At 37.9% G+C, this 24,391-nt stretch overlaps 2 protein-coding genes across 6 annotated transcripts in view; one reads left to right on the top strand and one right to left on the bottom strand.

Annotated features, from left to right (window-relative positions):
* Window positions 1-14,290, top strand: part of LOC141906543 (ETS-related transcription factor Elf-1-like) — a 31,126-nt gene extending 16,836 nt beyond the window's left edge. For 4 of the 5 annotated variants that reach the window (XM_074795880.1, XM_074795881.1, XM_074795879.1 and 1 more), the window contains 7 exons: window positions 2,721-2,861; window positions 6,717-6,794; window positions 6,952-7,038; window positions 9,347-9,469; window positions 9,635-9,691; window positions 10,010-10,202; window positions 10,456-14,290. In XM_074795880.1, coding sequence (XP_074651981.1) covers window positions 2,721-2,861; window positions 6,717-6,794; window positions 6,952-7,038; window positions 9,347-9,469; window positions 9,635-9,691; window positions 10,010-10,202; window positions 10,456-10,576 — 800 coding nt within the window. In that variant the 3' untranslated portion in view covers window positions 10,577-14,290. The remainder of the gene's footprint in view (window positions 1-2,720; window positions 2,862-6,716; window positions 6,795-6,951; window positions 7,039-9,346; window positions 9,470-9,634; window positions 9,692-10,009; window positions 10,203-10,455) is intronic. The other variant, XM_074795882.1, reaches the window with a different exon arrangement.
* A 1,697-nt stretch (window positions 14,291-15,987) lies between these two features.
* On the bottom strand, window positions 15,988-20,647 carry LOC141906544 (protein SGT1 homolog). Its single transcript, XM_074795883.1, has 11 exons — window positions 20,581-20,647; window positions 20,272-20,397; window positions 19,843-19,915; window positions 19,682-19,752; window positions 19,193-19,249; window positions 19,015-19,114; window positions 18,764-18,860; window positions 18,503-18,607; window positions 18,336-18,420; window positions 17,720-17,916; window positions 15,988-16,153 (listed from the first exon to the last, which is right to left on the bottom strand). The coding sequence occupies exons 2-11, from the start codon at window positions 20,384-20,386 to the stop codon at window positions 16,046-16,048; spliced, it is 1,008 nt and encodes a 335-aa protein (XP_074651984.1). The 5' UTR covers window positions 20,387-20,397; window positions 20,581-20,647; the 3' UTR covers window positions 15,988-16,045.
* Window positions 20,648-24,391: the final 3,744 nt, after the last annotated feature.

Here is a 24,391-nt window from a genome sequence, read left to right as displayed (position 1 = left end):
TCTGTGCTGCTTGACTTTAACTAAAGTTAGATATTGCATACGTACTATATTAGAAACATTATAACAAAGATCGTCATTGAATAATAGATTTGGATTTTTAGGCAAATCTGAATATTATCAAACAAATGAATATAAGATTCTCTTTCGTACTCGCCGTATGGTTTAGATTTCATCGGAAATTGATTTACTAATTGGAACGAAAAAGTCCATTCAAATTTAACCTAGGAATCTTCAGCAGATCCTTGCGGGATCCTCGCTTGCCACAGTAACAGTGCCGGTTATTTTATTTCCATTGTTTAAATTGAAATATACACGGCGCGTAAAGAGTGAAAGATGTTTCAGTTTATGATGTGGTTTGTGAGTAGTTTTGTTGGAAGCTGTTATTACATTAATTCACAGATCGATGTCAACTGATAAAACTGTTTGAAGCCGACATCGATTTTCAACTGTATTTATATCGCACGTTTCTGTAGAATGCAGAAACTTTACGCCTTTGAAAATCATCAGTGAAAAATCTTCATTACGTAAATGCACGCACGCGACTTACAAGTGCGGTGAGTGCTGTGACCGTGTAAATAATTACATCCGTGAGGGATTGGATATTCATGTCAATTTACGCCTTCGAGTGAGTTTAGATATATAGAAGTTACCGTAGATGTATAAAACCACTAAATTAGTGGTTTATTGAGATGAACCGTACTGATTTAGGTGGAGTCTACTGTGTGAGTATTTGGGGTACAAAAGTGATGCGGGCGCTTCGTCGAAATTTGAATTTTTTTCCCCGATATCCAGGAATGACCGATCTGTAAAAGAAAAGTGAAAAATCTTTATTACGTAAATCGACGTGACTTACGTAAATGTCATGACTGTGTAAATGAATATCTCCATCGGGGATTTAAGTCAATTAACGCGTTTATGAATTCAGAAATGAACGTATTTCGAACTATATGACCTGTATTGTATCGTGCTCGGTTTTTACGCGCCGTGCATTCTTTCTCCTACCCTCATTCTTTCTACGTATCTCGGCTTATTGTTTTATTTCCACATCATTCTCTATATATTATCTCTCGGGTTCCCCCTCCCTCCCCGACGAAAACAACATCTTTGCTGTAAACATAAACAAATATTGCTCCTCGGCGTTTTTCATAAATTTTTAAAACCGGATCGTCGAGTTCGAGCTTTAGTACTAGTCTACCCCTTAAATGGGACGTATTTTAGTTACGGTTCGCATTACTAACGCGGATGTGATGCCCCGGAACATTTTTTCTCTTCTTTACGATTACAACTTTTACTATGAAGCGGCAGCAGCTACAGCAGTTATAGCAGCCGCTGAAACCAGAGAGAATTTATTTATCTCAGTTTCAGTAGTGAATGTAGTGAAGCTGTTTCGTAGTGTTAATGTTTGTCAGACTTCCGCGTGAAACGTCACTCTGTTTTTTCAGTCATCCCTACCCGGAGCTAGCGGGGAGAGAGGAGAGAGCGGGGAGAGAGGAGAGAGCGGGGAGAGAGGAGAGTGAGAGAGAGAGAGGTAGTTTCTATTCTAGTACCGGCGGAACCACGTGGCGTCGATGGGTTATCATTTACACACGCATCCTCGCTCTAAACTTCCTGTTTTCATCCGGCGTCTTTTATTATGATTTTCAGTCGCCGAAACTACGGAAATATTATACGAGATATTTTCAGAAAATGGATGACGATACGTTGTGTATTCGATCATACAACATCTACAATCATTATTACACGAAGACACGAAATCCATGATTTTAATACCAGTGCTCATCTGAGGCTGAGATTTTTCTAGACAAATATATGAAATTAAGGTTAATTCCACGCTTTTCTTGGTGTTTTTGAACCAACTTTCTCGACAACGAATAGAAAATGTTTCCCCCTATTTTTCTGAATCATTGCGTAACGATAGAGGTTTTTTTTTTTACAGGTGGTATTAAAAGTATTATGTACTTAGAAAGAAGTAACGGCCGGGTCTGTTTTAGTTCTGTCTTGTTTACTCAACCGTGAGTTATGTATCGCGCCGGAAAAGTGGAACGTAACCGCAAATGGTTGTGATTCTGAATTCCCGGTTGGATTGCGATACGTAGTCCCTCGACTCACGCGCTACGAGCTGTTGTTGTAAGATACAGCTGTAAAAAAAAAACTTCTGTAAATGCTTTCAGTTCTTAAGGGGTTTTGTTTTTTTTATAATCCAGGTGCTGGCTAACTTCAATATTCTAATAGTAGAATCCAGTTGTTTCTAGACTCGCAAAACATCGCGAATTGGAAAAATCTTCCGTAGAACTTTAAGAACCTTTCAGTTTTTCAAAAATCCTTCTTTCGATAATATTGATAATTTGTTTATCAATATATGTTTCGGATTTATATGAACTTGAACTTTAATTTTATTGCTCCGTATAATATACAAGTTACATAGGAAATGACATGCAATAAAATATTAACATCAAAACACAGGAAAAACAGTACAAAAGTGGACATACATTTATAATGGATAACATAGGAATAGAAGATATTTGCGAATAAAATATGTAATCATAAATTTAAACTAAGTGTTGACAATGAAAACAGAAGGGACAAGACAAATGACATTGACAGAGAACTAAACGATGTTTCAATGTTGTATTAAGATACAAAATACGTTAAAAAAAACCGAAAACTAACATTCATATGAATATTGATAATATTGTATTTTGTTGTTGTTGTTTTTGCAGTTGAAACTTGTGAAACTCAAACGAAACATGGTCGACAAATGCAAGCGGCGGAAGCCCTGCTCAGTATGGAATCACCCGGCGCTGTTTGTGAAAATAAAACGTTTTTGCAGGGTATTTTGCATACTCAACACCAAATTTCAGGTATGACATCGTTCAACCCTTAAACTTCTATCTCTCCCTCCCCGGTTCGAAATGAATCGCATACATGAAGGGGTCACGTAGGCACGGAAAAGAATAAAGGGACTTTATTCCGTTGAAAGCATTGCCCTGATATAGTATTTAGTGAGATGAGATAGCTAATAGGTTTCGTCATTATAGTCGTACGCAGCGCGTTGTACCGTAATAAGGCATAAAAACTAGGCAATTTTCTACAGGAAATAATATCCGTCCGAACTGAATGATGATGTTCAGTAATCAGTTGTATCGCTGATTGTCTGCCATCGTCTCCGCGTGGCCTTCACCTCACCGAGTTTCCGGTCGCCGAGGATTATCAGTTACCGGTGAAAAATTGGTCGCGCGCACGTGTCGTTGAGTCTTCGTGCTTCTTCTAATCATCCTGTAAGTTGTGCATACTGATTACGATTCTGGGTTCTAACGGATCACAGAAAACCGGGCGGGAAAGTCGGGAAATATTAATTTTTGGCGGCGCATGGAACCTTACGTCGAGACGAATCCAAAATTTCCTGATATTTCTAAAGAATTTTTGTAAAGAATAGTAGTCTGATACGACTCGTAAAATATCGTGTACATGACGGTAGTGTTTGTTTGAAAATCGAAATTCAAGAATTACGTTTGAATTTTTTGCTCTATCTATCGATAATTCCGTTCATTGACTCGCAATATTTCACTTCCGCGTAGTCGTCGTCTGACGTTAATAATGAGCGTCGTAACAACAACAGCAGACGAATACAGATCGTGGCAAACGTTCATTCATTATCCGTGGCGATTATATCGGGAGGTGACTTCCACGTCGCGGCGGGTATCGCCCCTGATGAAAGGAACGCGTTCCGCGCCCGGCGACTAGGACGCTGCATGTTCCCGCCTCCGCGAATATGTAACCTTTTGTATAATGATAAAGGTGAAAAAAAGGCGCGGCGTTCAGTTCGCTCGGATCGACCGACCGTCTGTAAATACGAATCCAGTTGGAACTGATTGCGACTAATTATTACATGTATGATTATAATTGGTCGGAAAGCAGCGTGTGATGATGAATCGTTCAAAGTGTCAAATTCAGATGTACCTGTAACTAATTGGCCGCGTGCGCTCTTTGTTTTTTTTTTCGCGCCGAGCTGAAATCTGATGACGCTTTATTGCGTATGTTAGTCGTCGTGTTAACCTTTTTTTCGCGTTTTTTTTTTCTTTTCACGAAAACTTTTTCAAACGAGTTTAAAGTTTTTCGGTCGATGAAAATCGGATGAATTCTATTGTTTGATCGTCGTGACGACGGCGTCAAGCGATCTCTCACACACGCAAACGAAACAAAGAAACAACACGATTATTAAAGTCGCTCGTGATGTTGAAACCCCTGTATGTATTCATTAAATGATCTTCGTATGAAAACATTTTTCAAAGCTCGTCATGATTTTTTCTGAAAGAAATCTTTTTTTTGCTTTCCTGTCTTTGGATCAATTCGGAGGAAAATGCTTGATAACCCAGTTGCTACGACCTTTTCATATTTTTATTCGCATCTTTTATTTGTGTTGAGGTATTTAATGGACGTGGTCGTCGTGCGACAGGTGTTATTGTCGGTTCCCGTCAGACATCTAGCGCGTCTGCTGCGTGAGTCAACTTCCCGCTTGTCTCAGTCGAGTAAACACCGCGTCTATAGTACCTGTTGTAGTGTGTATGTGTTGCTATGCTAAGTGGCGTGTGCGCGGTCACACGGCGATCACGATGGCACACGCTCTCTCAACCTATTTACTTTACGACTCAAAGAAAGCCTAAATTCAAAATCGGACATTTCTCAACGGAAGTTTTGCACAGGCGAACGAGAAATGACTACGGATTCTTCGGTCTCGGCCGTCGAAGGTACGAAGATTCCGACCGAATAAACGGATTGCGCGGTTTTTCTTTCCTAGCATACGAAAAAAAGACAAAGAAATACAGTTAGTATTTTTACCTTTGTCGTTGTGTCGTGTGTTTGTGTGGCGTACGTTCGACACGTGAGTCGTTGAAATTACTATTGTTTCCTTCCTGTCATTATCAATATGAGAAACGTCGCCGGCGGCTACAAAAAATTGATATTTGATACTTTACTCCGATGATGCTGGAGATAGAGAGAGATGCTTCCTCATCCCCATCATATCTATGCAATTTTTCGAGGCTGCATCTGTTTTTTTCACGGATTGATTCGTTCGCTGCTGCGCATTGTTTTGTTTTTTTTAAATTTTTCAATAAAGGGCGGGATTGATTAAAGGCGGCCGGGTGGAGTTGGTTGGATTATTGTTTGTAGGTACTGACGTGTTTCCTGAGAGTCTTTTGTTCACTTTGTCTTCGCTGCTGCTGCTGCTGCTGCTGCTGCTGCTGCTGCTGCTGCTGCTGCTGCTGCTGTTCGGGATCCATAAACGCAACAAGTCCCCGGCCCTGATTTTAATGAACGATTCAAGAAGATGTAATCGGAAAATGGGTTTTCGATGTTTAGGCGGATGAAAAGGATGACGTCGAATCTTGATCATTTCTCGTGAAACAATCTTGAAAAGCTTAGTCGGTCGAATTGTCGTCGCAGTTTGGGGGCGCGAGGGGTGCCACCAGTCTTATTATATATAGTCCTGAATCTTGAATCCTCGAACGTTGTCCTCAGGAGCAAGAATGAGGATTCTAATGTAGCGAACGAGGATTCCGCTTGTGGAAAGTGAGGATCCACCAGGTGTCGCTGTTGCACATTAGTACAATGATGCTGGTTGTCTTTTCAGATAAGAATTGATAAAATTTGCGTTTATAAACGGTGAACCGATTGCCTAATGTTTTATGTGGGAGGCAAAGGATCTTGATGGAAATTGATAGAAAATTGATTACATTTTGATGAAGCTGTTCTAATGGCGCGCATGCGATCTAGCGGAATAGCTGATGGCACCACGAGTCATTGTCCGTTCTAAACTCGAAAAGACTTTCCGAAACTTCGCCTTCAATGCAGCGTTTGTAGATTTATTTCTTTGATTTTGAAGAAAGTGTAAATGGCACTTCACTGAAACACGACGATGTCTTTAGAAAGTTGCGTGCGTTGTCAGTAATTAGCGATCACACTTCGAGTCGTGTTTGAAAACGTCTCTGATTTTCATTGAACGGCTCTTCAAGGAGCATCTCATACCACTAGACGTTGAGTTCATCTATATTTTCTTTTTTTTTCTTTTTAACGTTCGGTGATTTATTATTTTCATTCCAATGTATCCAGCAAGTCGTCCGTTGCGCTGGTTCAGGTGATTGCCGGTGAATTCAGGTCAAAGAAAAGCATTGCGTCTGTTTTTATTAGCTGAATGTGGCAAGTCGTTTGCGACCGCGCTTCTAATACTGATATCAATTGAAACATTCGCGTGTTTCAAGTCGCTTTATGTTTCGAATGATCATCTGATCATCCGACGGAATTTCCGAGCGTTTCGAGCGGTGTTCAGTTGAAACGAGCAGTAACCGTTGGAGATGATGATTTCACGCGATTGTAACGGTTTCGTTTCTTTGTTCGTTTTTTTTTTAATCATCGTTGAGACCGGTGTTTGTTTGATCGAGGTTCCTGTCTCTGATTCCTGTCTTTGCGTTCGTCGTTACGTAACGAGTCTGGCTGAAATAGTCTCCGCGATTCGGGATGATGAAAGACTAATGTTTTTTTTTCTTAATCGGATGATATCAGCAACATCGATCAGCCGAAAACATCCCCTAAAATGTTCATTTTTTCCAGCTAGCGATCATAAGACGACGATGCGGTCTTTTAACTTTGTCTCTTAACTTTGTGACTGAATGATTTGTCGACATATTTCACGTGTATTTTAATTTCGTGTTTTGTAGGATCATTACCACCGAGTCCAGCCGATAGTGGAGTGTCAGATCTAGATAGCAGTGATGAGACCAAAGTGCGATTACATGGTAAATATTTTGCGCTTCTCTCCTAAATTAGGGTGTTGCCGCTGCCTGGAAATCGGAACCATCTTGCAAAAATCGCGGAAAATTTAGGGCATTTATAATAAAAAGTAACCATTCTTTGAATCTCAGTACGTATTAATCAAGTATTATTCATTTTCAGCAATGAATGCTATTGGTCTTCCATACCCCAGTCATCCACAACTGTCGCACCTGCCACCATCTCCAACTCATATAGCCATGAGACCAGGTACGTTTAATACCCGGGCCATAACATCCTTCTCGGAGGTTCCACATTCCTCTTCCACGGCTCAGGTGGAACCTCGCTCTCATGTGCCAGTAACACTGTCCGACTAATCCTAGCTCACAACGCGCTCGCTAACTGTCGGCGTCTGTCAGATCTAGTAAATATAGACACCTTCGAGTTTCAACGGGAATTTTTGTTTAAAGTCGCGACCGAGCGACTGGTTCCAAGGCACGAGGAAAACACTGCTACATATGCATCCTTGTGTTGTTAATCGATAATTTAAATATAGTCCGATCAGAAAACAGTAATTTATCTAATAGGAAGTAGGATAACCCACGTTTCATGTTTGTTTGGGCCACAGGCAATCGGTATAATTTCAAAGGTGTAAATTGATAAATATACGCGATTTTTCTTGTCAAGTCATACATGCCAAATAAAGATAGCTTCATCGGTGATCCAATAAGATTATTTTAAAATCAGACATAAAAAAAAAATTTTAATCATGATTTGTCTGATACAATTTCAAAGGTTTATTTACCGGTAATTGCTGTAGGAAATTGTGATAATTCTTTTAATTCGTGAAAATTGATTTCTCGATAGAAATAGAAGATGTAATGTGTAGGTGAATGTTTTGAATAGTTTCAATAACGGGGCTGCGTAATTGGCGGGCTGTTATGTATCAAAATCGATTGGAAAAGAAAAATATCTTCGTTCTTCATTTAGAGAATGATGAAGTGCCCTGGGAGATGTCATTTACATGAAGAATCGTCTGATTTCGTTTCTAACGAATGTTTACTAATAATAGACGACTGTGTTTTGCCACTAAATACCGACGAGGGTGAATTCCGACATCAAAGTTACATAATGGAAATGATATCGCGTGTGCGTGTGCGTGTGGGGGTAGCTTCTCAAATACCGTCCTTCTAATTTATCGTATGGCTGTGGGGCAGGGAAGGGTGCACAGACGCGCACGTAAACGGCGTAATCATATAGGAATCAATGATTGCGTATGTATTCGTGACGAGGATTAAAATGTCACAGGTTTCAGTAAGATACTCGAGCCGTATTTATCGATGTATCATTCATAGACTCGTTCCTCGTTCAACCGCTTAAAATGAAAAATGTTTTTTTCAACTCGCCGGATGAAACGTAGCGATAATGCCTCGCGTAATCGCTCGATAAAAACTCGTCGAATTTTACCGCGTAATTCGAGACGTGAATCGGATTTTTCTGACGGACATTTTGCGTTTGTTGTTGTACGGAAAATTCTAGATGTCGAAATTCCAATACGCTCTTGAGATTTCTTTGTTTTCCGCGACAGGTTCTAGAGAGGCGGCCACCCCTTTTCATTTGCACATCCACCCCTCGAAAAACCAGCCACCCCTTATTAAATACTTAAACAGAACTAAACTTTTATAGAATTTATAGAATACTTGTGACTCCGTTAGATAAACCATCAAATATTGATATTTTCTCTATGAATTCTTATCAAAACTTCCTCAAATTCTAGATCGACGTAATGATATAAAGCTTGAATTCTGTAACCGATTCAAGGAAATTGGAAATGAGTATCGCGTTTAGGGAATTCGATCGCGATATCGAGGAACTTAAGAAAAATGATCTGATATGATTTAGTCGTTTTGTACATGTCTCTGTCGTTTTATAATCGCAAAGTTTGACGTAAATCATTTCCGTGTGACATACAACTTGAAAAGAAAAAAATATATATCCTGAAGTTTTAATATATGCGCGAGGTCTCTTCATTGTGTTCATTGAATAAAAATCGTCGAATGCTTCATTACTATTTTTTTTATATGATTTGGGGTCGAAATTCCTGCTTTGGCTTGTCAAATATCACAACTGTACTGAACGCACATTCACCGCGAGTCTTATATTGCATGAGTTATGGGGACTTGCTTTTTTACATACAAGAAATCCAGTTGGTAGCTAGAGAAATGATCGAATAAAAATGAGCTAGGAATGTATTTTTAAATCAGCGTGGGCAGGCGTGCGGGCGCTGGGGGGGGGGGTATAAGTCAGTGGGTGCCGGCGCGCGGGCCGGGTATACCTCACTGGGGTGGGCGGGCGATCGGGCGGGCTGTGTACTACTGCGCGTATTCTATGATATCTAGGTCTGTAGCGTTACGTAAGGTTTTTTATTAGACAGTCAATGGTTATTTGATTAGGCAACGAGAAATGTTTGTGGCAATACATTTTCGAGTGTGGAAATTTTCTAAATATCTTTCTCGTAATCCATACCGTAGTTATTATTATTATTATTATCATTATTATTATTTTTTTTTATTTGTAGAAAACTGTTTATTCAGCGATCATTTATATCAAGCTCCTCATATCATCCCTACAACTGTCGGTCAGATGTGCGAAGTACATACGACCCCGGCCTCACCGGCGCAAAAAATTAAACATAAAAAAGGTAGAATTATTTAAACCTCCTCTGTGTTCAGTATTATATTCGCATGTAGGTTGTAGAGTATCATTTAGGGATTATCATCGGGATATTTAATTTTTTTCTATTCACCCGATGCTAACGTTAAACAAAAACGTTCTCATTTTCCATGTATGCACGGTATTGTTTCAGGTCGGAAACCTCGAGCTCCCGATGATTTGATCATACCCCCGAAACGCAAACGAGAAAGTAAGTCGTGTTCGTTTCTAATCTCCGATTTCAAATGGAAACTTAGACGTTTCTTTTTAATCCAGACGATAAAATGAAGAGTATTTAAAAAAGTATTATTATTATCATTATTATTATTATGTTTTTCTGATTACAAAAAATTATGATATAGTGGTACGTAAATGAAACGAAAATGATATATTAACATAAAATGTTGTAATAATACAGCAGGGATAGTAAGAAGTCCGTGATACGAATGCATACAACATAATGGGACATTTTACTGATCGACTTCTTCAGTTAGAAATAATGAGTATTTTTTTCGATTTGATTTTGCAGGTAGTACGACATATCTGTGGGAGTTTCTGTTACAACTGTTACAGAACAGTAACTATTGTCCTCGGTACATTAAATGGCTCGACCGCGATAAGGGAGTGTTCAAACTGGTCGATTCAAAGTCTGTCTCACGGTTATGGGGTATACATAAAAACAAGCCGGATATGAATTATGAAACGATGGGCCGTGCTTTACGGTGAGTAGTCAAACTCCTTGTCTTCAGCTTGTCAGATTTTTTTAAAAAATCTTTGCACGTTTCATTTCACTGGGGCACCACAGCACTTGTGGCTGTGCTCAGCTTTAAAGCTTTTCCTGGTGTCCCTCTCCATATCGGTCACCAATTATTTTGTTTAATTATGAAATGTATATGGAGAAAATAAATCGTATTATATCTGTTTAAAGTGGTTAGGTATTATCACTGATGGTTGATATTCGGTTGTATTTTCTAGGTATTACTACGCTCGTGGGATATTGAACAAAGTCGACGGACAAAGACTGGTTTATCAGTTCGCGCATGTACCGGAACACATCATCGAAATCGAATGTTCGTCGCCGACGCCGACGCAATGAGCGAGGCAGTCGCGTGAACATGAAACGAGAACTGGACCGCATTTGCCGGACAGAAATGGTCCTCCCGTATTTCAAATATCCCGCCCGAAAATTCCGTACGAAGACACGCGAAAACAAAGCAATACAAATCGGAATCCGACCGAAAGATGAAGAGATATCGTTTATCGTTCGAGATATCGTTTATCGTTCGAGATATCGTTTATCGTTCGAGATATCGTTTATCGTTCGAGATATCGTTTATCGTTCCGAGATATCGACGCGTATTGCGTGGAACGTTGTTTTTCGCGTCGCGGATGAAAGATTTACAAAGACAAGAGCTTCATGCTCGATATGTGCTCAACATAAGGACATGTGCTGCTCTCTTCATATCGTAATATCGAATTAGATGATAGATAGAAAAAAGACTTCTGAAGCCATTCGATGGCTCGGATTACGCTGCCATTTTTCTACGAAGTAGAAATTAGTTTGTTGAATTATCGAGAGTGAGATATAGTTGAAATGATTATCGATCGGAAAAACCGACGCGGATTTCGTTACGGACGATGGCTTAATCGAGATCAAATCTTATATTTTGGAGAAAACACGCTTGAATACCGAACGCGCACGTGCCTGTTAGCAATCTTATTACGGTTAAAGCGATCGACGATCGGTTTATTTATAATCGAAACGATCGTCTCGATGGAAAAGGTTTTTCATTTCCGTTTTTTTTTTTTGCGGAACGTCTGGAATTGTGTCCGATTCGCGATCGGTTTCCGCGAACGAGTCGATAATCGTTCATTCGAGAAAGATGGTTTTCAGTTGTCAATCGATGTTTGTATTGACCCGAGTTTTAAAAGGCATTTATATATACGTATAAATATTATATGTAAGATATCTTCTGTCGAATGCGTCTATTCTGTGCGGCGTTATCGTGTGTAAGGACAGTTGTTTGTCTCTCGTTATCGAGCAGTTTATCATTAGTGTACGCCCTTCACCTCAGAGACCGTCTGATTTATTTTGCTGCTACTCTTCGTTTTCAGAAGATTATCATAAAATCTATCGATTTTCGGTAGATTATCATAAAATCTATCGATTTACTTTGCTGAAGTTATTTGCGCGATCTTTTTGATTTTTGAAAGCTGTTTGAAAATAATTCTCCGTGTTATTCTGATTTTCTTTTCAGGGTCGGATCCACGGGAAGGGTGCGGGGGGCCCGGTTGTGCGCCCCTCCTAAAAAGTATCTTCGAAACGAAAGTGATGAATATTTGATTGATACCTAGAAATGTTTAGATTCATTAGCTGCTTCTCTGTATTTCCAAAAAAATGAGTTCTGATAATCTTTCTTCGGGGTGCTTTTCGCTGATATGATATGTTCTATTTTTGGGGTGCACCCCTCCCTGAATCGGACCCTAGTTCCGCCCCTGCTTTTAAAAATTTGTTGAAATAATCATTCATAGTTAATGAATGAGTTCTACTGCTATTTGGATTTGAAGCCCCGACGGGTGAAGGTGCGCGTAGGTTACATTGTTTGTCATTTTCTATATTTTTTACCGCCCTTTCTTGGATTGTCAAAAAATATATTAGGCTTTTGTACTTTGCATAGATTTAATAATAAATTCTGGTGCTATATCACTTTGATTTAAAAAAAAAATGACGATCGGAAAAAAAACGAAAGATAAAATACTAAGCATAATGTAAATTTGTATGACTGAAGCTGTACGAATTGTTAAGTATACACGAGTAAACTTTGATTGTCGTTTTTAGCCCGCAAGAATTTTACCCGACTTTGTACTTAATTTGTAATGTAGACCTTGCACAATTAATTGAATATACGTTCTTTAGGGGCGGATGCAGATAAAAGCAAAATATGAATCGAATTCAGACGAAATCGATGCCTTGTGGCGAAGGGATGTACGAAATGTCTTTGAAGCATTACGTTCTTAAACCATCGAGGAAAAGGGCATACGTCTTATTGAACGACTTATTAGATGCGCTTTGCCCACTAGTCATTGTTGCTTTCTTTCAAGTATTATATTACGTTAGGACATCCTTCGTGGCTAATCTAGGTGGCAAACGTATAATCGATGGGCGGAAACCTTTTATATCGGCAATTAAGGTAACGTTTTACCGACGCGAGTGGATATAACGCGTTAACTTCGGTAACGCGACACGCGTTCATAAAACGCATTCGCTTTGATGATCGAATTCTTAGCATTATTTTCGCCCTGGAGACAATTCGTTATTGACTGACGTTTCATTTTCGTAAACGAATGAGTTACATTTGATTTTGCGGAATCAATTTTCCTAATTACCCGATTGAAATACTAGTAAAGCCAAACATTCATTAATTTAACTTTGATTTAAAAATTTGGCGTATTCTTTTTATAACGTTAACGAAATGATTACGTTTAACGGTTTATTAAATGACTGATGGTTTCATCATATTTTCACTATTGATCAAGTGGCCTGTAACTCTAGAAGTTATCCGATTTTTGCTGAACAATGCCAAATAGAAGAAAAAAACATCACCCAGTTGCAATAGATTAGGCTTTTACCTTTATCAGAGTATCGTATGCTTTCACGACTAATGGTTGAAAGAATTCGCCATTTATGTAGATTCAAATTATTGTTGTCGTGCAACATGTTTGATGACTATTTGATAAGGCTGTCGCATCGACATTTTTCCCACCTAGTCGCGCGGCTTGCGAGCGTAAGAAATGGTTAAATAAATGAGCGCGTATTTGTAAATTACAGTAATTATCCACATGGTACATACACCTAACAATGATAACTTGGACAACGCAGAGTAAGAGAAATAACGACAGTTGTGTGATGGAAAAAAACTTCCGTGGCAGCAGCAAAACATTAACGACATTATATTTTATACGTAATGCTTCTCAGGTGAAGACGATAATATATACAAATTACCCAAGAAAGACTCGATGTATAAAAGAAATGCATATACTCAAAAATAATGTTGTTTACCCGCGGTTTTGTGAACGAAATCTTTTATAATTCAAATTTTGTAGAGCTCGTAGTTAGATTTGTTGTAAAAAAAAAGCGACGCTAACTACCAGGTTATCATTTCATTGATTAACCCGGAATTGTACATAATCGAAACTGTTTTTACTGTCTGTTTTATAAAGAGTGTTTGCGCGAGTGTGTGCTATGTGTCTGTGCGTGCGTCGTCGGATTTTACTCAAAGAAAAATTGTCCACAATTTCCATTGAAAACGAAAAATAAGATACTCGAAAGTTTGTTAACTTGGTGTTTTTAAGTGATACGTAAAATCAAATTTTATAAAAAAAAGTATTCTGGATAATGTATATTGTATTTAGAATTGCTTTCAAGGTATAAAGTCTGTCTTAGGTAGAATTCAGGAAGCTTCGTTCACAAATTTTTGTTCGCCCAAATCAATTTAGTAAATTCAGTTGTTCTTCTTACGGTTTCTTAAACCCTTCACAGCAATAATCATTTGACTACAAAGATTGTAAATATTGTATGTATGAAAAAAGTAGATTTTTGACGCTTTGTAAATAGATGGTGTAAATATGTGTATCGAAAAACAAGATTTGTAAACCATGAGATAACAATGCCCTCTTGACTGCACAGCTTACTGTAGTATATTTAAGCTGGGGGTTAGTTTATTTATTCTTTGTGTACAGTCGATGTTTAGATGTATTATGAAGAAAATATCTTTCAACAGAACAAGTTGGTTGAATAAAATTACTAGTTTTTGATAATAATAAAAAACAAAAATACTCGTCTTGTTGCCTTGATTAGTTCAAGTGGTTCAGCTTTTCTGCTGCTGGATTCATTTTGACGTATTCAACTTGCTGAAATCAGAAGGATCCAAAAGATTCTGTTTCTCGTCGGTTTGAAATGGGATATTGAAGAAAGTCTCCTTTTTCATTCCCTAAGATGAAATAGATTGTGTAATTGAACCATCTATCATAATGAGGAGTTGTCACTGTAGAATGTGCAATCAGCCCCGCGCGGTTATAAAAGTGTCCCTGGACACGAGACACGCCTATCATCCAACTCTCAGGAGTACGACTCAGATTTCATTATCCTCATAAGACGATAGGCGTATTCATGTTGTTTTGGGTGTCACATTTTTGTGCAGATTTAATGACAATTGAAATATGGATTATTGTCATAACCAGTATAGTTTAGATAAGGCTGATTTACTGCAAACATGTAGGCTTCTAGGACATACTCATAAATCTCTGGTGGCAGATTCTAAAATGTCCAAAAATGAATAGCTTTCAGGAACTGTATTGCTCGAAGGTTATATAAGGTAATTTGTTATCCTTTTTAAATTTAGTGCTTGTATCTAAGTTCGATTACGATAGGTAAAACACAATATCCGTGTTGACGCGATGAGGAGAGAATCCCACAATGATAATAAAAAGTCCGAAAATGATACTTCGAGATAGTAGTTTATTCAACGTTTCGACTACATCTTTCCTGAAGATGACTATTAGGATATAGTCGAAACGTTGAATAAACTACTATCTCGAAGTATCATTTTCGGACTTTTTATTATCATTGTGGGATTCTCTCCTCATCTAAGTTCGAATTTCGACCGTTTTCTGAATATTTTGCTACTTGTAAATGCTGTAAAAGGCATCTAACCCATCGATTAATTTACAAAGGCAATGCCTCAATTGCTAATATACCTCGAAATAAGCCTTTCCAGTGTGATCAAAATAATGCACTTAAATGGTTCATAAGACCTTGGATAACCCCCACTGATGTACATTATCTCTTAACAGGTTTCATCCATGATGATAATTGGATCATGTGCCGTACTTAATGCAATATAAATTATCAAATTTGGTGAATTCATACACACTGATTGGCTGTGTATGTTATTTGATTGACGCATAATATTCGTCGACCTGCGACTCAGGGTTGACCTTCGTAAGTTCTTTCCTTTAGCCGCCTACACTACGGAACTAGAAATATAACTGGCTTTCCGAATATTGCATTATTTTTTGCATGAGCTCTCAGAAATCCATGACACAGATCTAGGAGATTTCAAGGATCCAAGAAAAGTCAAATTCGCTGTAAGGATTTTTTGGGGTAGCTCTAGGGCCCCTCAATGCTTGATCATTTCGTAAAACATGAAATTAAGAGATATCTTGGAATATGACACTTAATTCACAATACTTTCTTGTAAATTGTCATCATAAGGGCATCTCAGCAGGAAGGGTAGAAGCCTTTACTATCCGTTCTTAAAACGTTTAAACATATTGTATGTGTTGAAACTGACTCGGGTGACTTTAGTCATGAAACATTTGAATGCAAGATTTCCTTCTCAGTAGGGTGGCTGTAGCATGGTGTCATTTCATCCAGTATCCCTCAGGAAATCTGTATCTTCTCATCACCCAACAATCAATGAAAATGAGTTTTATATATTTTCTCTACAAATATTTAATAAACTTTAGAAAGGCAAACTCAAACTGCTCGAATATTTCAATCGAATCAATTTGCATACTTCTTGTATTCCATGCCATCAGGTGGTTTGACATCGACTTTTTTAGAACCCACCTCGTTCCAGTTTGTGCTCAGCACAGTTCCCCCGGACTCAGACTGAAAAACATGAATCAATTCAAATTAGAGGAATACATTACTTGAGAAGTTAGTCTCATTGTACAATTTTGACATTGAATAAATATTATGATATGCTTGAATAATCAATCATATGAGGACACTTTCATGCACTTCAAAATAGTGTCCGTTGTAAAAATGTTGAACTCGATATCAGAATGAATTGAGATAAAACTAATCGAGATATAATTCTGGGAAAGTTATCAAATACATGTACTGTTGATTTGGATATTACTTAAATAAGACCCCGTTATGACAAACTGTGCATTGTAATTTTTTAGTTTCTTTTCTATACAACTCTCCGCTTTACTCAAGTACTGAACAACTTCATTAACCACTCAAGTTCTAATTCTAATTTTCATCTTCAGCCTTAGTCAGTACTGGACAACTAACCACTCAAGTCAGTGAATTTCAAAAGATATTTTGGAAAGATCTTGTTTGAATTTAGTGGCACTTCTACAGTACTTCTGTAGTAAGGTGTTGTCTTTTCCCAACAGTTCGGGCCGTTGGTTTTCAAATCTTTCATCATTTCAAATATCTAAGCGTCTTAAAGATGTTACATTCAAAGTTCACTTAAATCTGAGTGCACGATAGCTGCAAACTCGCGCAATTCGATCGCGCTTGAATTTATCACAATCTTTAACTGCAGATATTTTTAGTCGACAGAATGAATAGCCTGTTTCTTAATCGAACGCTGCGAGCTAAATCGCTGTAGGGTCAAACGCGCGATAAACAGCAGTTTAGAGTTTAGTTCTTCCATTCAAGTGCAAAGAACACAACTCGAAATAAAAATCAACCGGTACAAAAATATTCATCATTGACAACAACCGTCAAATAGGTATAGTTTGAGAATCGGATATGTATTTATTTAGTAACATATAGGGTGTAACTTTGTTATCTATTTCTTTGATGTGTATATTGCGGCTAATGAATGAAAAATAGAGATAGATTTCAAGGCGTGCCTCGGTAACCTCATAAAGCCGCGACAATTAATCGTTTATCGAATTGCCGATAAAATTTTTGTAATGATTTGAAATAGTTGCTTCGTCGATGCGACGTTCGAAAGAGGAGGAACGCTACAAGCGAATCACGTAGCCACAACTTCTGAGCTCCTACAGCTAAGAATAAAATACAATGCTTTATGTAAAACTATTCAAACATCAATTCGTATACGCTCCCCCGAAACCAACACCAACACACTTTTCAAAATAAAACAATGTTATCACAATCACACGATCGAGTTTTTCAGTCAAAGCTCAAGATGTGTATTCCGCGAAAAATAGTTTTTTTTGCCACCGATAAAAATTCCGTAATACAAATATTACGAACGAGATAAAAATGACGGAAATCAGGTCTACCTAAAACAAGAGAAAGATTTCAAACGCAGTCGAAGATCAAAGGAGGTTTTTAAAAGATTATTCTCCGCAGTGACTAATACAAAGAGCCGAATTCACCGTGCATTAAAGGATGATCTGAGACAAAATAATTACGAGGAAATGTAGAAAATGTTAAAACATGTAGAAAAACAGAATTATGAAGATCACTTACGAATGACTTCATCATAGCACGTTTAGTTTCCTCAGATCCATCGGCGTAGATTTTCTGGAAGAGTTTATTTAAAGCGGCATCGCCTTCGGGCTCTTCTTTTTCTTCCTCCTTTTTTATGTCGCAAGCTAGCTTGTCCCAGTCGTGCGGTTTCTTACTTGAGGTAGGGTAACTCTGCGCGTTGGGATCGACGGGCGTAACTGGAAAATAATAAAGCAATCTCTCTTTTTTGTGATTCCCTTCATTAATTTTTAGTCTAATGATTATTACAGAAAACATAGTTTAAATTTGGATACATTTACAAAGATAGATTCATGAAATTCTAGATCGAGCATCTTCTCGGGATACAAGATCCTCTATTTGTCCCGTGGTATCCCGATATGCCTTTAAGTTTCTTATCAAAGGAAAGAATTAAATGAAATATCTTCTCTTAGTAAAATAAGAAATTTCTTGCACCCTGCCATTACACCCATATCAATTCTTAGTATTCCCAAAAAGAATTCCAGTACCCTCAGAATACCTCGATACTACCAAAATCGAGTCCTGATTCAACCATGTTTCGTTCTACCTCTTGTTCTAATTTTTCAAATAAGTAAAAGGAATTTCTAGAATTCTGCACCTGATGCGACTTTTGCACATAATAAATCTTCGCCTTCCAACTTGTTCCATCTAATTCCTTCTTCTTTCTTTAATTTAATTTCAACCTGAAAAAAAAAAACAGTATAGTTTCGATTAGGAACTCTAGACGGCAGCACTGGCAACAAAATATGCGTGTGTATTATATACCTTCGTAGATAGGATTTTATATAAGCTCTGTGTAGGTACGATTTGATGGGCTAGTTGTAAATTCAGATTGATATCACCGGTAGGTAATTTCAGAGTAGCATCAACCTACAATACATTAATCGAAGTTCATTTACACGAATCAACTCAAAACAGTGGTAAAACCAAAAGAAATTCTCTTAGAAATCTCCTGATTTTTTTCATTCAAAGCATAAAATTTTATCATTCTAGCATTTTTTATTAATTCAAGTTAGTTTAACTTACAGATTTAGCTTCGATGTTGATTTCGCAATCTTCTTTTTTCAGGTTTTTCTGCATTATGGTAACAACAACATGCGATTCGGTTTGATACCAGTCATACCTACCGGAGGAATATAAGAGACAGCCTTCATTTATCAATATTTCAACTTATAAACATTTGGAATCTGAAAAAAAAAACTAGGTGCCCAGGGACACCATATCCACTACTTGAAAACCTGATTATTTCAATATTCAATACTTGGTTTTTAATTTACTTGATTTTTGGAGTTGGTGGTGCTAGTGATGGCTCGCTACCATTTTCAGAAGATATGCCAACATTAGGTGACTGGTCTCCCGATGCCTTCTTCTTCGATACTGAAAATATTGAAAGTCACAACTAAAATTTCATTCCATTCATTACTAAAACAATTCATGGATGCATGTTCTACTTACAATCAAGCTCAGCATCACACTTTCGAATCCAAGTTTGAATTCTTGGTTCATCACGCCCTGAAACGTAGAAATTGAGAATTTATGGTACCTCGCCTGCGCATAACAGGTGAAACACTACAGAATTTGAAGGTCAAAATTTTCCCAGTCTAAGGTGTTAGTCTTAATGCAGAGACTCCGTGTAGGCTGGTCTATTGAGTTCCTCGCCTGACAATACACTCCGCCAACAAACTTTCTTCCTACAAATCATCGTGATAATGACTCGCCCCTATTCTGTCTGCAGAATTAATTGGTCCAGCCAGATCTGAGACAATTAGAGTCTAGTGTACATGGTAAAATTTCTCATTACTTGATTTCTCATAAACTCCCCAATTTTCTCTGTTTTATGTTCTCTTTTTATATATGATGTAAAGCCACTGAGCATATTTTATGTGGATTTTAGGCTAAATAATCTATTATCATTATTATTAAATATTATTATTTTAACTTTACCTAAAAGTGTCAGGGATTCTGAAAATGCTTCTTTTGCAGCTTCGAACTGATCCAAGTTAAAACTTGCTATTCTAGAAATTGAGTGAACCAAAATAGAAATAGAAATTAATTCAACATAACCGTTAACAGGGCGTTCAGAAATGAGTACAAATTTTACCAACCCTTTTAACTCGAGTACTTCAGCATTCATCGTATCTCCACCTTCTAAAACCCCATCCAGTAATTTCAAACCCTCTGAAAAAATCAAAATCAAATAAAACTTAGGGTCCTTCACATAATAATTGATCCTAATTATGATATGAAATATATATAGTAGGGTAAGATTCAAGAATAGGGGACTAGTGGTTAGGATAAGGGTTAGGATTAGGGTTAGGTTTAGGTTTAGTTCCCTAATCATCATTAATTACTATATACATTACTATCATTATATATCATCATTATCAATTACTAATATTATTACTTAATTGATTACTATCACTACATATATATTGCTATAGTCCCCTATTCTTGAATCGCACCGCTTATTCATTTCAATATCACTGGAGTTGTTAGGTTAGGGTAAAAAGCCAATGCCTTAAAAAAGATATTACCTTCAAAATTCTCCTCATTTATTGCCTCTTTCGCCAGGCGTAAAGCTAAACTGGATAATTTCCCTACAGATGCCTGTGATACATCACTCGCGGTGGAGGTTTCATCAGTTTCCATTTCTGATCCGTCTGAAATTGAATACAACGCGATCTAAGCGTAAATTATACAGACTATCCTCTAGAATTTTCTGCGGAAATCACTCATTCGGTGCCTTTTATGAAAGACTAACAACATGATTTATATTTTCTAACATTCGTTCGAATAAATTGATTACGATTACGATATTTGTGAAGGATTTTTCGACCACTTACTGACAAAAAACGACTTTGAATCAAAATCTTGACAGCAAATATTTGACGTATTAAGTATCGACAAACACCTATCAAATCACGTGTAACATCCAGGTTTGCGGGAATTTGTTTATCTCCATAAGATTTTTATTGTAAATATCCACCTAAAAACTTCTGATTCTAATTCAAATGTAATTTATAGTTGTGCATTCATTGTGCTTACCACGTATCTTTCCGTAGAGGCCCAATGTTCTTTTCTCTGGCAGTTTTTCACTTATTTTTTTCCTAGTAGAGTCAATGCCACAATAGAAACGTCTATGAGACATCCTTCTATGCTCGATAGTTACAATTAATTACACAAAAATATTTTTAACGGCATATGTTTTGCAAATTATTACAATTTTTTCATAGTTCCTAAAATCTTGAAAAGAAGGAAATATCTATAATCCTTGCGTGCACCCCGAGTCATGGTTAATAAGTGCATTGGATAAAGCGAAACGTGGCCTAATTTGCAACTTCGTAACGCAATCTTAAAAAAATCGGATCAATTGATCAAGAATGATTCAATTTTTTCTTACTAGACGTTACCGATAATTAAGGGTTGCTTCGGTCGTTTACCTGCGCAGGTAGAGAGTATTTCTGCCCTGATAACCGATCATAAGCGCTAAGTACGGTATTTACCTACCTGATATATAACTCGAAACGCAACCTCTCATCTTCTAGTGTTGATTGCGATCGAATGGTTCTTGTTATAGCATTAATGACCAATTCAATCGGTCCACGAACGATCACCAATCAAATACACCTAAATCACGGCCTACAGTTGATTAACTGTCACCAGTAGAAATGAATTGCGAATCTGGACACAATAACTAGCTTACGTTTCAATCTATACTTTGGTAAATGATCCCTATTTTGATTTTGGGTAGATACGCAAGTTCTCGGCGTAGCTCGATTCAGATATGGCAATCGCTATTGCGTATAATTCCTGTTCTTACAGATTAGGACTGCTTATCAGCGATGCTTCATACCAATTATATTATTCATCGAATATGTCAATGCGTACATTGGTCAATGTCCCCGATGGGAGATTTGGCAATTCGGAGAATGCTGGCGTCCATCACATTTGTCAACGCACAAATGAAAACCAGTAATTTCTTTTGGCTATTGATACATTGTGTCATTAGAAAACACATTTATTCACAGATAAGTCTGAATAAGCTTAGTACGATATCCGACATAATAGATCAGACGTTTACCACAGGCTTTTCGTTAACTTTCCTCGTACTGCAAAACTCGTTATACCCGAAAGAGATCGTCTGAGAATAAACAGGAGACTATACCAGCCGACAGTGGAGGACCAGCGGGACCATCGATTATCTTTTTCATGGCGTTCTCTCCATCAAAATGGAGCGGTCACATCTGGAGGATGTTTTCGTGGCCGTCCACACACATCTATTACGTGGCAAGTTTTTTTCTCTCTCCTGAAAGCGTCGATCGTTGATCATTCTCACCGAGTCGGTGCGTACAACACGAAATCCGGGAAACGCTCCATCAATTTTCGTTCATTTGTATATTTGACAAGATAAGAATGAACCAGTGATGCCAGGATGAACGGATACCCGTTAAAAGTAATGCGTCCATAGTGGACGGCGGGAATCACTTGAGCTTTTATCTTTAGCTCTAGTACTAGAGTGGTGGTCGCCATCACACTGTGTGATGATGACATTAGGAGTAATTCTATTTGTACGACGAAGGAGTGGGTTTAATGTACAAAAGGTAACGCTCTCTGTAGTTCAAGGACACTCGTCGGTAGAAATCAGAGCTTTTTATTTTCAGCGATAAAAACCATCATTTTTACGACGATGTTTTATTCATATAATCAGAGATAACAAACAAATAATGAAATCGCTATAAAACATGCCGATACAAGTAAAGTGAAGCGCTACAAATCGGATTTTATGATTCGGCCCTGAAAAAGATAATAAGATTTCCAAAGCGAATTTATCTGTTTAGTCTCGAGAAGTCGGTATTCAGTATAGGCTCGGTAATTACCACTGCGAATTGAGAATTACAGGCTTCGCTGTTTCTGCCGATAATGGAGTAATTCGTGAAACCATTTCTACACAATTCAGGTAGATAGTATAATAAAGAGTCGGAGAAGTTACGTTATACGATATGTGCGGCTTGAATCTTAAACGAGTACCGAACACCACTAGCCCGCTATCGATGGAGTGGTTTGCTGTGAGACTCCGGTTACACGCCGATGAGCCTAGATGCGGTTCAGAATAGAAGAATCGCCGAGTCAAATAAGTTCAATCTTTTTGCACGTGTTGGCCGGTCGGTCGGTGGAACATCAAATCTGCTGGCTGAAAAAAAAACATATCGATGGAAGGTGATGGAACGGGTCAGTGAAATTATGTGATGGTATCTCCAGCAATTACCACGCGATTGCTCAATCACTGCTAATAACACGTCAGAATAATTAAAAGTTGCTCGATGATGGATTGCATTATGTTGATAGGCCTTTTTTTATTGTTATTGCAATTTCTGCAGAATAGTTCCTAAAAGTTCCCGCAATGAAATTCCTTCTTCCCTTGCACTTCGGTTGACTATATTAACTAAATATGTATATTTTATGATATGTTTCTTTAAATGATATCTTACACGCAAGGGATGGGACCCTGCTAGTGCCTTTGACACGGCTGCTTTATCCGAGATATGCAATTTCTTCTCTTCTAGACCCCGGCCTTCCAATTTCCCTAGACCTGCCCCAGACACGGACAAAGTTCTGCCAACTTTTTCTCTATTTTTTAGTTGAATGGCGTCTTACGAAAAACAGCGGGGTTAGTTGTTACCATTACTGCGTGGTTTAGGAGAACGCATGAAATTGCAAATAATTCCGATGACAAACAAAATGTCGGATGACTACATTGGTGATAGGGATGATTACTTGGACTTTTCATTATTACTTCTGCGGAAAAGAGAGAAAAATAAGACAGGAGGACATCACTGATTCAGATGATAAATTAGCCACGGGCATGATATCATCGCGCACAGTTTTTTTCCCGATATGGCACGAACTAATGACAAATATTACGGAAAGTCGGGAAGGCATCATTACTGGCAAAGTGATGTATATTGCAGTGCACTTTGAGACGACGGTATTTTTTTCGTATTACGCCTGATAGGAATATCGGCTTTGAATTAACAATAACAACGGCTAAGAGGGGTTTCGATGAGATTTTCAGCGATGTTTCTATCCGCGTGGACTGATCAGGTGCTGAGTGACTCTGACCGATATTCACGAACATCCATCTACCATAGACCTTGGAATGATCTCGACTTGCCAGGACAAAAACCTCGTGTTAAAAATCGCCGCAATAAAGATCTACTTGTAATTAATTCCACAGAACTCCAAGAACACTGGAATAATGCAGACGTTAAAGCCTAATGTAATTAGTTTTTTCACTACAAAGTAAAGAAATTTACATGTGCATGGAGTTACGCGCAATATTTTTTCAGTCCTGCGACCATTTGTTTGATCCATTTAAAATAGCGTAAAGCTACGTACCGCGGTGGACTCCGTAATGCCTTCTTGCCTCTTTGTGGTACCAGAATCCGACGAAAGGAAATCACGGATGAGTAAATTGTAGTTAATCGCATTCACCAGGCAAACCTGGAAATGCCAGAGTAATTGAGCGTACGCCGAGATTCAAAGCCGTTTCGAGAACTTATCCTATCCCTGATTGAATTAATGTTGGTGAATATGAAAGAGCGTTTCTAAAGCGTCGTGCGCAAGTCGGTCTTACTATCTCATAATTAATCGCAT

This window comes from Tubulanus polymorphus, chromosome 5 (assembly GCF_964204645.1).
Source record: "Tubulanus polymorphus chromosome 5, tnTubPoly1.2, whole genome shotgun sequence".
NCBI lineage: Eukaryota > Metazoa > Nemertea > Palaeonemertea > Tubulaniformes > Tubulanidae > Tubulanus > Tubulanus polymorphus.
The sequence above is the reverse complement of the archived record's forward strand: the minus strand, read 5'-3'. Positions and strand labels throughout refer to the sequence as shown.